Source organism: Poecilia latipinna, unplaced genomic scaffold (genome assembly GCF_001443285.1).
Source record: "Poecilia latipinna isolate Pla-1442-1.1 unplaced genomic scaffold, P_latipinna-1.0 Scaffold2146, whole genome shotgun sequence".
NCBI classification, from domain to species: Eukaryota; Metazoa; Chordata; class Actinopteri; order Cyprinodontiformes; family Poeciliidae; genus Poecilia; species Poecilia latipinna.
In genome coordinates this window covers 79,971-94,816 of record NW_015114762.1, presented here as the reverse complement: position 1 = coordinate 94,816, position 14,846 = coordinate 79,971, and the positions used below count along the sequence as shown (strand labels likewise).

The 14,846-nt window shown below is 38.5% G+C and overlaps 2 protein-coding genes across 4 annotated transcripts in view; one reads left to right on the top strand and one right to left on the bottom strand.

The window, feature by feature from the left end:
* Positions 1-413: 413 nt before the first annotated feature.
* Positions 414-8,759, top strand: srpx (sushi-repeat containing protein X-linked). The gene is made up of 7 exons (XM_015017460.1): positions 414-611; positions 2,374-2,500; positions 2,624-2,745; positions 3,515-3,694; positions 5,024-5,157; positions 7,960-8,081; positions 8,154-8,759. The coding sequence occupies exons 1-7, from the start codon at positions 458-460 to the stop codon at positions 8,335-8,337; spliced, it is 1,023 nt and encodes a 340-aa protein (XP_014872946.1). The 5' UTR covers positions 414-457; the 3' UTR covers positions 8,338-8,759.
* A 1,923-nt stretch (positions 8,760-10,682) lies between these two features.
* The window catches only part of sytl5 (synaptotagmin-like 5), a 51,941-nt gene continuing 47,777 nt past the window's right edge, over positions 10,683-14,846 (bottom strand). For all 3 annotated transcript variants that reach the window (XM_015017458.1, XM_015017457.1, XM_015017456.1), the window contains 2 exons: positions 13,957-14,165; positions 10,683-13,063 (listed from right to left, as the gene is read on the bottom strand). In XM_015017458.1, coding sequence (XP_014872944.1) covers positions 12,921-13,063; positions 13,957-14,165 — 352 coding nt within the window. In that variant the 3' untranslated portion in view covers positions 10,683-12,920. The remainder of the gene's footprint in view (positions 13,064-13,956; positions 14,166-14,846) is intronic.

Below are 14,846 nucleotides of genomic sequence, written 5' to 3'. Positions count from 1 at the left end.
TGATTGTGCGAGAACCAATTTTAATTAGATTTTCCTCCAAAGCTCCACTCCAGAGCCTCATCGTTACACTATGATGCATTAAAGCAGCTTTTTGCAGTAAATGTTTGAGCCTTTCTTTGTTGTGTTCTGAGTTTCTGCAGGGCACTGCAATGCAGAGATGGGGGTAATCGACTTGAATCGCATTATTTAAGCAGGTTGTCAAACACACCAACAATGTTTCGCTGTATTCTAATCTTAAATGTTTTTCCATCATAATTAGCAGAAATAAAGATTTTGAAATATCCATCTGTGCGTGACTAATCTATATGATGTGTTTCATTTAGTGAATTACAGAAATAAATGGACTTTTCAGTAATTCTACCAGACATGTCAGAAAAAACACACACAGTCCTGTAGAGCGTCTTTATCATGAGCTTTTATCATTTTGCTCACAGAGATCCGCTGCCCAAAGCTCAACATGCTGGCTAACGGAGGCTACAAATGCTCGGACGGCTCCTACTACAACTCTCGCTGCGAGTTCTTCTGTTCTGCTGGATATTCCATGAAAGGCCAGAAAACATCCGTCTGCCAGTACAACAAGGTGTGGAGCGCCGGAGTCCCCACATGCATCGGTAAGACTGTGATTGTATTTGATAAATTTGCTGCTTTAAGCGTGGCCAGAGGATTTCTACAAGATTTCACAGATTTTTCTTGAAACGCCTCGTCAGTTCCAGGGCTTTTATTTTTTTTTTCCTGATTATCTGATCGATGCTTGGAAGAAAGCAGACCTCTAGACACGAATCATCTTTCACAGACAAACCGAAACAGGCAGGCAGCATTTTTCTTTTCCATTCACTGGAAAATTACACTATTTTCACTTCTTGCACAGAGTCAGAGATGAAAATGAGTGAGAGATGAAGGAGCTACGTTTTGATGAACACATCAATGAAAGAACAGGTTTGCAACTGCAGTCAGTGTTTTTTTTTTTTTTTTGATGCTTGTACAGACTGCACTACAGCCAGCATGTACTGAGAGTGTGTTGAAGATTTAACATTGAGTTTTCTACTTTTTTGTCTACAAGGACACTAAGAAACATCCCTGTTTTCACTTTATGATTCATTTGCTTTTGTGTTACACTGGAAGGTTCTTTGACATGTTTCTGATTTCGCCAACATTTCCCTGGATGATTATGTTTGTTTAACGCGACAAACCGCCCGGGAGTTTTTGCTCCAGCACAAAGACAAATGAGACGAATGAGAATGCACACTCACCCAGTCAAATCTGTATCTGCATTTAGCAGAACATGAATATTTCAGAGTGTGGAATCATGCTGGAGAAAATAAAATGAACCCTTGGAGACACACAGAGAGAGAGACAGCATAAAACAGAGAGCGTGTTTTAGTGCAAACTATCTACAAACATGCAAATTTTTATTTATTCATCTAAATAGTGAGAAATAAATACATTAATATTCCTGAGTTTCTATATTTGGGCTTTTTAATTAAATATGCCATCATGTAGCAACTTTAGCTACAGTAACTCACAAAAATAATTAACCTTTTTTTAATTTTAGCTGTGTTCTGCATTTTCTTTTATTGGGATTTTATGTGATGGACCAACACAAAGTGGAACAAAGCTATGAAACACGAGGAAATGTAAACAGGATCCCACATCTGCAAAACTACCAAGACGTCTGGCTTTTATAGAAATGTGGTTAGAGGAAAGTCATTACCTGGTGCTGGCAGCATCATGCTGTGGAGATGGTTCGTTTTTCTTTAGCAAGGACAGAGGTACTACTTAGAGCTGATGTGATATGGTGAATAAAAACAGGCAAACGCTGGAAGAAACCCTGTTAGCTCTGACAGGATTAGCGTTAGTGCTAACCCTAACATCAACAGAGCAAAGACTCTGAACACCGCCATGAGTAAACTATAATAAATTAGTTTAGGATCAGTGCGTAACCATGAGTTAAAATGGTCAAGTCAAAGTCTTGGCCTATATCAAAACTATCATTTCTGACAAGAAACGTTCACAGATGCTGTCAATTCAGTGTAACTGAGCTTCAGCTGTTTTGTCAACAGACGTAGGCAAGAATTTCTGTTTCTATACACGCAAAGTTGGAGACACTTCCAGATGGACAAAAGACATTAAGCGTGTCTCTATTGTTTTTATTATACTACATAAAATTGAAGTTAGTGGCTGAAACTTGAAATAATGTGATCAAATTGAACACTTTTGTTTATCACTAGTGACATTTATGTGCATAAGACAGAAGGCCAAATTCTGTCTTGTTATTTTTTTTGCTTTGTGCTGCCTACCGTTATCGGTGAACCATGCACGCTCATGTGGATGAAAAAAGGATTAGATAAAGATCTCTTTCTTATCTGTTTGTAGATATTGATCCCCCGAAAATCAAGTGTCCCAATGTGAAGGATAAATGGGCAGAACCAGGAAAACTGACGGCGAGGGTGACTTGGGACACACCTGAGGGCGTCGACACTGCAGACGGCATCCTCACAGAGTCAGTCCGGACGTAACCCTTTGATTCCTTTAAGACCTTTTCTCTTCAGACTCAGCTTAAATCCTGTTTATAAACTGGTCAGAGATCAGAGTATAAGATTAAAACTCAGCATGGGCTTTCCAGTGTGACCCTGAAAGGGAAACCACCGAAATCCGACTTCCCAGAAGGCCTTCATAAGATGTCCTACAGCGTGTTTGACCGGGCCGGGAACAAAGGGTCCTGCCGCTTCACCATCAGAGTGCGAGGTGAGCCTGAGACAGCAGCTTGAACAGAGCTGCTTTTTTATGTACCTACAGAAAAATACACAGATCTATATTTGAGCTTTTACGTCTGACCATTAAGCTAATGTTGATAACAAGCCGATAGGACATAAAAAGCTGATTTGTAATGAAGATTATTTAAATGTTAAGGAAATTAAGCTACTCAAACCAACCTACTCCACTGTAAAAACGTATTTACTTTATTTTTCAATGTCCATGAAATGTCAGTCAGTGCACCAAATAAGACAAAAAGACAGAAACAAATACTTTATCTTATGGGGAAAATTACATTTTGTGAAATAATGACCATTTACATGGATTTAATGAGTGTTTTTTTAAAATTACACATATACAAGTATTTATCTATACAAGATTAAATATTTATAGAAATGGATCAATTTCAATATATATTTTGTTCTTTATGCAGAACATTCACTGTTTTGACTTGATAAATGTCTTAGTTTGATAAAAGTCTTACAGAAGTTAAAGACCCGTGACTGTTTATTAAAAAAACTGTCACAGCAAACTAATTAGCTGTTCTTGTTTCAGTGTATTTGAATAATATTCAGTTTATATGTTTGGAATTATTAGAAAAAAGTCTCAATTCTCAGTATTTGTGTTTTGTGTAAAAAAAAAAAACAAAAAACAAAATAAAACACACAAATACTGTTTTTGGATGCAAAATGTTATTTTTAATTGCCAACCTGTTTAATCCTGGCTGCTGCTCCTCTTCCGTGTTCCCGTCTTTGCACAGTGCGTCGCTGCAGCCGCCTGTTCCCTCCAGACAACGGCTACATGAAGTGCGACAGTGACGGAGACAACTATGGCGCTTCTTGTCACTTCTCCTGCACCGGCGGCTCCGAGCTGCAGGGCAGCGCTGCCAGAGTGTGTCAGTCTGGACTCTCCTGGTCTGGTTTAGACACAACGTGTGCACGTATGTACCGCTCAACACGCAAACAACCAAAGCTGTTTTAAATTTAAGCTGAGTGTATTATTATATCTCTTCTTGCATGTGTTCAGTAGTCATTGAGGTTACAAACAATTAGTCCAACTAAAAGCTTTGGGTTAAAAAATGGGACATGGAAGTAAACTCCAAACCTAACATGCTATAAAAAGTAACAGGTTCCGTTTTTGTGACGTATTTGTATGCGTGGATATTTAATATAAATTTTAACTTGACTGGAAAATGTAAGAAAAGCTAAATTAACAAAAGAGAAGAAAAGACCAGTTTTATATTCTATAAAATATAAGTAAACATACACTTTCTACTGAGGATTAATTTGGACACTTTCACATTTATTCCTACTGGAAATGAATCATTCCATGTGATTAGAACATAAACACTGAGGTTTTTGAAGGAGTTTGTCTGCTAAACATTCATTGTGAGATCTAAAGGTCTGTCTGAAGCCTTCAGGAAGACAACAGGAGTAAACAGACCTTAAAACAAACAGTCTACAAGCAGAGGACATTTGAAAGAGCTACAAACATCCCCCGAGTCTTTAAGTTCAAACGCAACCATCCTAAAAATAGTGTATTAATTTGTCCACAATTCTGCTTGAAAAATCCAGAAAACTAAATGTGGGAAAGTTTAGAAATTTGAAACAGAACATAGGAACCAAGCTAAAAATTGGATTATGTAAGATAATTAATGTATTCCTAGTATTCCTCTTTAACATACCTTTTTACAAGTTCATTTGATATTCTTTGTAATGAATTAAAAATGCTCTTCATGCACTGTAATGTGCATGAAGCTGTGTGTATGCTACAGGGGCGAATTGTGCAGCTTTTCCATTGTGTTTTCCAGAAGTGAGGGTTAAGGGGTTAAAGTCTTGCTTACAGTCTCATCTCAAGGTTTGCGCCCCTTCAAAATTATATTTAGTGACCAAATAAGTGAACCGTCACATTGTGTGAGGTTATTTATTTGGTAGGACTAATAAAGGAATAGTTCAAGAGCTAATTTGGAGAAGTCCTGGATCCAGATTCAGCATTTTTCTTTTTGTACGTGTCAGTCATTTCTGATATTGCGGTCTCTCTATGGATTTGGAGGCTCGGTGGAGGAGAAAATAGCAGCCTGTCCATCGATTTTAAAAAAATCCATAGCGAGTTCATTCTGTTTCACACTCGTCTGTGAGGCAGGAAGAAGCTCCTCATCGTCGGCCTTAATTATGCAACGCCTCACACTGACACTGTGTGGTAATAAGTATTCACCTTCATGTACTCTCCTTCATATACTGACTTAATTTTGCGTTCGATGTCATCGCAGCCATGAACATAAATGTGGGGGTGCGTTCGGCCGCGGCGCTGCTGGACCAATTCTACGAGAAGCGGCGGCTCCTCATTATCTCTGCGCCGACGGCTGCCAATCACAATTACCGTTTCCAGATGACTAACCTGCAGGTGAGGCACGACTCGGGCGCACACACACACTGGAGCAGGAAAGCAGCGCGGATAAAGACGACTGCGGTGTGTTTGAGTTGTTTTTAATCTCAGCACAACAATTGAGAAGAAGGAGAGGGCGTCAAGCTGATGATCAGGAGATGTCTCAGCGATGAATAAATGATAGTGACACAGCTCTGTGAGTGGTGTTGTTTTCCTCCACGACGTCAGAAACCATTAAGTCAGAGCTTTGTTTAAACCCCTGACCTTTTCGATTCAGCTTATGAGTCGAGAGACTTAATCGGTGTTAGTTCATCAACGGGTCCACTGGTCAGTCCGGTTGCTAATCCTCTAGTTTGATTATAACAGATTGATTGTTTTTAGATTTCCTGTCAGATATTGAGCCATTTTTAAACTATTCCTAAAAAAACAAGGGATTGTTGGGTCGTTCTTTAATTAGTGATTCAAAAATGTGTCTTAAATTAACACTGATTAGGCCTTGTTTATTGTTAACTAGAGAGAGTTTGTTCAAGGAGAGTCACATGACAGATCTGGTGTGGATTAAGTATAAGACGCACAATTACATGTGATTCCTCATACAAGTAATTTATGTAAATGCAATGTCTTCCCTCAGAGTTGATTGGATTGATTAGATTTTATCTATCAGGTGTCGGATCCTCATTAGGTCGTCACTCTGCAAAGATAAATAAAACCCCACAGACCTGTTCAATATGGTGCAGAGATGCACAGATCATAATGAGGCCACATATTTTCACAACTCTGAACTGACATTTTGCACATCTGTCTCCACTTCAGTATTCTTTAAGCACCGCTCCACCGCCTGCCGAAGCCGCTGTGTGAAAAACTCCTTATTTCTCTTGACTGGAGCTCCAGGTGTCTCCTCCTACATGTTTGTTCTGCGTTGTGTGTCATCCCGTGCTCATGTCCAAATCGACATAACATCTGCACATAAATTACCACACATCTATTCTGCAATTCAAACAATTGATAAATAGAGTAGAATAGAAACAGCCTTTATTGTCCTGCAAAGGGGAAATTCAGGTGAAACGATAACATCAGGTATAAAGGTGCACACGCAATAAAAACATTTTTTGAAATGTTGAAAACAATATATAAAACAAATGAAGCCAATGTTACTACTTAAACATATGCAGCAGAGGTTATTTAATTTTTTTAAAAGTGTAACATCCACTGTAATTCCATATATTGTGTGTTTTTTTTGTTTTTTTTGTAAACAGAGCGAATAAATCCAGCTGCTTTAGTTTTTGCAGAAAATTAGACCAGCTTTCGACGATCTCAGGACAGACACAAATCATGTTTGTCCAAGTATGGAAAAAAAAAAGAATAATATTTATGTTTTCAGCCTTTTCTTTTTTGGTTTTTGGAAACAGGAAATCCCAAACATTTTAGAAATGGATAGCCAAAGAAAATGAGGGTAAATTTTGATGGGTTAATCAGGTTCGACAGATGGATAATCACATTTTGATCAATAACAGCAGGTTTAGTGACATGACATGAGGATCTTAGTTTTTGAGCATATCAGGTTTACGGTGCGATGGCCGGGAATCAGATAACTAATTAGTTTTTGTTGTGACGTTTGATGACTATTTCATCCATTTATGTCCATTTCCGTTGCAAAAATCTACTTTCTTCTTCATGTTAAGTGATGCAAAGTGGCGCAGTTGTCAGCTCTGTAGCTTCGCAGCTAGAAGGTGATGGACTGGTGACCAGTCGATGTCGTAAGTTTCATACGGCGACCAGTGGAGATGGGCACCAGTGACCCCGTTTAGACGACAGGCAGAGAAAGGTTCAGTTTGGATAAAACCCTCACACACAACAAAGCACAACCCATTTTTAAGAATAATTTACGTGACAGAATCCCACAGTTGCATAAATAAATAAACTTATTGGCTTTTGCCGTGTCACACAATGTGTTTCTGTTTCATTAAAGGAGTAATTGCTCAGCCGTATACTTGTCTCTTTGTCACAGATGGGGAGCAAACACAACATTATGTTGTTATAGACGGTATTATTACGGCATTATCCAGGAGGCTCATGTCCAGCTGGTTAAACATAATTATTTGCAGCTAATTATAGGTCTGAAATATAACAGTTCAGCTTTGTTTTCCAGCTGCATCTGACTAGATAAAATTAGTGTTTATTGTTGGCATGATGTTAAGCAAATTATTATTAACATGCTTTCATTCAGCTCTGAGGATGCAGCAGCTGGTTGCTTTACATCCTTTAAATAAAATTCATTTTCTTTAATATCATAGAGAAGATTAAAACCACCTTACAGAACCCAATGGCTTTTTTAATGAGATTTTCTTCATAAATGAAAGAAGGGGAAGAATATTTCTCATGAAAATATAATTTCCCTTCATTGTCAACATTTCTTTTAATACAGCAGGCACAATGAAATAATAATAAAAAAACATCTTCTTTCCTGAAGATATTTTTGTTTTGTTTTTTTGGATTAACAGAATAATTGGATTACAAACAGTCTTTAATAAGAGATTTATTCAGAATATGAACCGGGTAGAGCTAAAACTAGGCCACTGGGTAAAGCTAATTTTCATATATATATATATTCTTTTACAGTTTTTGGCTTCCTTAACGCTCTAGCTGTGTTAATCTTTCGGGTCCATATACTCCAGTTAATGATAAATCAATTACTAAATTAGTTGACGATTATTTCAGTAACTGTTTTATCGTGATTAATCGTTTTAGCCCTGGTAAGATCTCCAGTTTCTCACCTCCATGTGACTCAGTAGCTGTGTAACATGTGGATCTTTGTCCCAGCCCGCTCAGTGTGGACTGGACCTGAGACACGTCACCGTCATTGAGCTGGTCGGGACGTATCCAGCTCAAGTTGGCCGAATCCGCCACAGGCTTCTCCCGCCTGGACTGGCCCTGCAGATCAGGTACTGACACACACACACGCAATCGTGGGTAACCTCGGCAAACATGACTTTAATCCGGCATGCGTTTCCTAGGATACTGCTCCGGATCCCTCAGAGGTCGTTCCACATGGTGCTGGTGGACAAGCAGGGCATAGACAAACAGCGCTACCCGTTCCCCATCACGGCAGCTGAGCTGTTCACCACCATCGACACGTTTCCGCTCCGCAAGGACGAGATGCTGCTGCAGCAGGAGGCGGGCCAGTTCTGTCAGTCGTAAAAAACAGGAGCCTCCCTTCGTGGAGCGTTGATCTTTTTTGTTGCTCCACAGACACACGCAGCTCAGATCATCGTGTTTTGTGCCACACACTCCTCTCTGAAGTCCTCCTGTCCTGTATCCAGTGTGTGTTTATGTGTGTTTCTGCGTGTGATCAAAGATGTCTGGCATGTTGCTGATCTGAAGCTGGTCTGAGCAGATCACACGGTGCTTTGCAGTCACATCCAGGGCCGTCACTGTGTGTTTTATTTTATTTTTTTATACATTTTTTCAGAGCAGAAATATGATTTACTATTTTGTAAAAAAAAAAGAAAAAAAAAATAAACTTTTGGAAAATTTCTATTCTTTGTAATATTTATATCTTACATCTGACTTTGCGATGTACTTTGAATTCATAAAACTAATAAAAAGTGAGTAATGCGGAGGTTGCGCTTCTCGGTGATGTTTGTTGTGAGTCAGTTTAATTTATTTCTGTGGAGAAATCTCCGTCATCATGATGTCATTTGGGTTTGTTAGTCAAAAAAAAAAAAAGATTGCATTTGACTCAGAGGTTTGCCATGTGTTAAACTGAAATGGTTGGTATAGAAACGTGTTTATAATTTTCAAACCCACTGCTTTTGTGGCTTTGTCATTTTACCTGACACACACACACCTTGTAAACCTTGTAAACGTACAACAAATACATTTCAGTGCATTTTATGTGACCGACCAGCAAAAATGAGCACCCATGAATGTAACTGAAGTAGATTTTCAATTAGATTGAATCTGGACTTTGACTGGGCCACTTTAACAGATAATCTGAACCATTTAATTGTAGCTCTCTGGCTGCAGGTTTAGGATCGTTGCTCTGCTGGATGATGAAACTCAGAATCGGCTCTTTTGGCCAAGATTGTGTGCAAAAAAAAAAAAAAAAGAATTTAAATTTTGCCTCCGACATTCCCAGCATGAAAGAATGAAGTGTGTATAAATATATAAACTTCAGAGGAAATAAAACAAAAGATAAAAGAAACATTTACATTTATATGTATGTACAGGCAAGTTCTCCCAACTCCAAGTCTTTTGCAGCTTTCTGCTGGTTTTCTTCTAACGTGACAGTTTCACCATCACTGCTGAAAAAAAAACACACATCCACAGCATGACGCTGCTGCCACTGTGCTCTATTATGCAGATGACATTAAAGAAGATGTTCAGTGGAAGAATTACACCACCGATGGCTTTTTTGCGTCTAAAAGATGTTTTGGCTTCATTGAAGCAGAAGACTTTCTTCAACGTACCGGCTGTTTCCACAACATATTTATTTTTGGAGTTTTTTTCTTCCAAAACGTCTCTCTTCTTTCCACTCCTAAAGCCCAGATTCACACTGTGCACATAAAAGAAAATGCTGCCATCTGAGCTTTGGACACCTAAGTTTCACACTAAATGCTACTACTATTAATGGTCCAGTTTGGGTGAATGACCGTGGCCATGCACTATTTTAAGATATTTAACTTTTTGTCATTAGATTCTTAGACCTAGAAAGGTTGGTTTGCAGCCTAACTCTGCTTTAAACTTTTCTCCAACGCTATTTGTTGTGTTCCCTGTTCTTCATGATGCTGTTTCTTGTCGAACAAACCTCCCAGACCTTTGCAGACCAGCTGGATTTATATTGTGTTAAAACTTTACCCAGGTGGAGTCTGTTGATCTGGTGACTTCTGAACGCAATTAGTTTTCCACTGGATTTTGTAGGTGCTTTGGGTGGCAGATAAATATGGATGCCACAGAGTTTTTTTATTTGTAAAAATTCACGTGTCCTTGTACTTCAGCTTTACACTGTGGCAAATATACTTTCAAGATGAAAGAATGACTTTAGAGCGAGAAATGGCTCCTGCTAATTAAGGCAGCGAAGAGGTTCCTGTGCTTTTAAATGGCAAATATTAAATGCATCAAATATCAAACGTGCCACAGATGTAACAACAGATGTAACCACAGATGGGCTTTCTTTATTTTGCCTGCATCAAGCTCAGAAAAAGGTCGGTATGCTGTTATAGACATTTTTCTGCCCAGGGTGGTTATAGCTAAGGCATCAGCTATCTTCACGTCATGAGAAATGAATCGGACCTTTTCTTTTTTTTTGGTTACATGACTAATGCATGATTGTAACCTTTTTATGCATTCATCTTGTGCTGTGATCTGGGGATAAAACTGGAGCTAAATAAGGGAAATAAATGTCACAACAGACTTGTTGGGTTAACGCCTGAAAAATTATTTCCATTTAACCACCACCTAAAACACGACAAGCACAAATCAGTCAGGTATTTTTCTGTTCTTTATAATACCAGTAATATTCTCCAGAAAGCAATCAAACCATCTTACAGACTATGGAAAGATGCATTTATTTCAAAATATTCTCAAAGCACATTTGGGAGAAAATAAGCTTTTGAAAGGTGAGTTTGATGATCAGAACCAGACACAAGAGAGGATGGTACATGCAGTACATAAATATTTTCCTCTGTTTTGAGACTTTGCATGAGATTCTCTGTCATGCTAAACGGTCAGCACATGAATTTTAGTTATTGTTACTTTGCGTCTGGGAGTTTAGAGCAGACGTTTACAGAGAGAGACCCGGGGAATATAACGAGCATTCCACATGAAATGAAGGTTTTTGTTTTTTTGTTTTTGTTTTTTATATCTGGAAATGTTTCGGTGAACTGCAGAACGCATCGCAGAACGAATGATCACAGTGCCCCGGGCAGCAATGACAAGGTCAGCGTCTGATTATCAGTGGCTCATGATCGGCCCCCACCCCCTCCCTGAGATGATGGCAGCTCACGTCGGTGCTGACTCACTGTGTGACACGCAGACCCGGCTCAGGGTTCCTGAGAACACGCTGCAGATCACACCTTCTCCTCTAGGTGCAAAGTGATGTCAGCATCAGTGCTTTGTGTAGCCTTCTTGTTCCTCTCTACCCTAACGAACACACTGATACAGTGTTATGTAACTTTACAAGAAAAAAAAAAAAAAAAGCTAGTCTAGATTTCCAAATCAGACAAAACTTTGGGCCACATTTTATATATTTGCTTTAAAACCAGAGGGGGGAGGGGGAAAGCAGATAAACTCATTTATAACCCCACTGTTTAATAAACCAGCAGCTGGTGCTTACATTATTACTTACTGTATTGGTTTCATTTTGATTATTAAAGAGTGTATACATGGTTTGAAGTCCTGACATAAGAAAACATCAAAATTACTGCAATTACTTTTTAAAACTGATGTTTCCTTCTCGCGATTTAGCTTGCAAATTCTCAAGAATTAGTGGGAAAAATCATTTTTGATTAAGCTTTTGCTTTTAGGGGGGTAACTAGCTTGTCAAGATTTTTGCTCTTTACTTATGACAGTCTTCTGTATTTTTGTTTCTCTCTTACAACCAGGAGCAGCTGGTTAACATCTCAAAATCTCAAATAATACCTGAACTTTATCTAAGAGCTCATGTCAAAGTAAACAGAAGACAGGATTCAAAAGGGCAACCATAGGTGTCCAGGATTTTGTGCACACGATAATTTAAATTTTGAAGAAAAAAAAAAGATACACGTGAAAAGAAATGAGTAAATCAGAAAAGTTGCATTGAGCACTTTGAGAACTGACTGGTTTTATTCCGTTTCCTGGGTAGCTGGAGCTGTTCGTTGTTCTACACTTGGCAATTTTCCCAGCATCTAAATTTTGAACTAATATTTAGCATTTTCTTTACACTGCCATTTTTTTTATTTATTTTTACTGTCAGGAGAAATTTGTGTCAAGTTAATTCACATCATCAAATGCAACAATAACTACAAAAAAAAAAATAAAAATAAAAAATGTCTTCCAAGATATTTTCCAAAAATGTAGCTTAAGAGTTTTTCTGGCTCCAGTTTTCATCAATGCAAGATGTTTATGTTCTTCACAAATCTTACTGGGGTTTTCTACAGTAAGTTCTCTGGTTTCTTCTACTGTCCAGAATGATATTAACCTTAGAAAGGAGGGTGTATGAATATATGTATCATATATCCTCTTGTAAAAGATTTAGCTGCTTTCCCCCTCAGTGTGCATCACCGGCAATGAGATATATACAAGCAACAAGACTTTGTTGCTCATAGAGGGAATGTTTATATATATAAATATATATAGTATTAACCAATGCCTCATCTAAAACACCTTTAATCATTTCGATTAGCTGTTACTACATGCAGGAACGACCCACAGACGAGACGAGGACGGAGACATTAGGAGGAACCATGTGCTTATCTATAAGTTACACAAAGTTAAATACAACACGGGTTTCCTAAGAACAGCAGCAAACGGCAGCAATGCTTTGTCAAGACAGATGCTTTGGGAGGAAAGAGGGGCACATGTGGGTGAGAGAGTAAGGCATGACTGGTTGTGGTGGACAGGAGAGGAGATCTGAGCAAGAAAGGAAGAAAGAAAGCACAAAGAGGAGCGGTTCCAGTTGAGTCACTGCTTGCTTCTTTTCTTGACCGATCGACCTCTCCAGCTCTCTCTCCACAACTTCAGGCCGCTTCCTCTGCTTCTTTCCCTCCCTGTAATTCGCTCCTCCGTTGTGCTGCGGTCTAAGTTCATGTGCTGCACTTGCGCATGGTCGACCGCAGCATCAGAGTGCACTCTTGAGGAACCTCTGGGTTTTCAATCATGCGCTGCCAGACCTGCTGCTCTTCCCCGTACGAGTCCATCCAGTCCACCGCGTTGCCATAGCTTTTGCCTGCAGGAAAACGAGACAAATATTTGGTTCAGCTTGTTGGAGCGTTTAGAGATCCCAGAGGATGTTAATGTGTTCCATTAACTGAAAAACAATATTTACGTTTTTGATGGTTTTGGTTAAATTACATCAGCAGGTATAAAACAAACTATGTCACATGTTTTAAAGTCATGTTTAAAAATCTGCTCCTAGTTTTGATCTAAAATGTCGCATCTAATTCTCAATATAACTTCATTACATTTTACCATCAAAAACCTTTATGTATTTTACTTGGTTTCATGCAGTTTTTAGAAATTGTACTCAAGTACATGTAAGTCAACTTATTTTTAATTGAGTAAAAGTTAGAAGTATCCAAGATGTCAGTGCAACTTTTTTGATTACATGCAAAATGGATTATGGTGGAAAATTAGCACTGAAACACAGCAGTGATGCTTTTCTACATCAGATTTGATTGGAATATAACGGAAAATCCTGGAAGAAACTGGTAAAATACTTTTACCAGGCTTTTGACCCCAAGGAATAGCTTAAATTAAAGCATATTTATGTGGCCCAGTCAAAGCCCAAATCCAACTGATAGTATGTGGCAATTGATGTTCAGAGTTGCTTTCCATCCAGTTTGGCAGCTGAGGCCGTCTCTCAAACATAACCAAAAGCTTGCACAATAACAAAGCTGAATATCTCAAGGGCTTGAAAGGCACATTTCTGAAAAATATCTAAAACTTTCCATCCACATAACAATGTTGTTAATTCATGCTGGTCTACTGAGTCAAATCCCAATAAGATACACTGACGTTTCAGCTTTTAACGTCATAAAAATCCCCAAAAGTTCAAGGAGTACGAATAGTTTAGAATAGAAGCTAACAAGCAGATTATCAGCTGGTATTTTCCTCTCCTACCTGTCCCCGCTCCCAGCCTGACTCCTCCTAGGAAAACATTGCTGGACAAAGCCTCTTTGTCCCACACGGTCAGCTCCAGGCAGATGTTGTTGAGGTCTCCGTCCTGCAGGCCGCAGTAGGTGAAGGTGTGGTTCCACTGCGGGTTCACGGTGCGCCGCTCCACCGCCGTCTTGTGCTTGGTTGACTTGTTGTTGTCTGGGAGGAGGTACCTGTGGGAGAAAGTTTACAGCTTCTCGTTACTCTGCTGGGCTGCACGCGCAGCTGAACACGGACCGGAGCGTCTCTGTTATGCGATTCTTAACATTTGCTATCACAAAGTGAGTCAGTGAACAGAAAGTAAAAGATTACTTGAGGCAAAAATATTGTCTGTAGCAGCAAGTAAGCAAAAAGCAAGAATCAAAAGATGGGGAAAAAAAATGAAGTGACAAAGTCTTAAAACATTAAATGGTTTGAAGAAAAACGTACAAAAAGTTAATTGAATAATTGAATAATGTTTCTTTAAAGATCTTTTATTATTCCCAATAAGTAACTAATCTCAAGGCAACCACAAAAACCATATTGACCCAGACGATTAACCATAGAAGAAAAAAGAAAAGGGACTAAATACAAGAAATACAAACTCTTAACAAAACAGATAAAAACAGTAGTGAAATTATAAGATATGTCACAAAAATACATTAAAGGAAAAAAGAAAAAAGAGAAGCAAGGGGAAGTAAAAACTCTTTATAAAAAGATTTTTACAAAATACATTGATTGAAAAACACCCATAAAGAATGCAAATACATTTTTAATGTTGATATTTACAACACAATACTGATGGAGGTTACTGATTAATCAGAGTAGTAAAGGTACATTTAACATTTTTTTTTTTTTTTTTTTTTTTTTTTTTT

Excerpts from the sequence above, each read along its gene's own strand:
- srpx (XM_015017460.1), top strand. The coding sequence starts at position 458 with ATGCTGGCTAACGGAGGCTACAAATGCTCGGACGGCTCCTACTACAAC. Across the intron at positions 2,501-2,623 it reads GCAGACGGCATCCTCACAGA|TGTGACCCTGAAAGGGAAAC; the intron begins GTCAGTCCGGAC and ends TGGGCTTTCCAG. Across the intron at positions 8,082-8,153 it reads GGACTGGCCCTGCAGATCAG|GATACTGCTCCGGATCCCTC; the intron begins GTACTGACACAC and ends TGCGTTTCCTAG.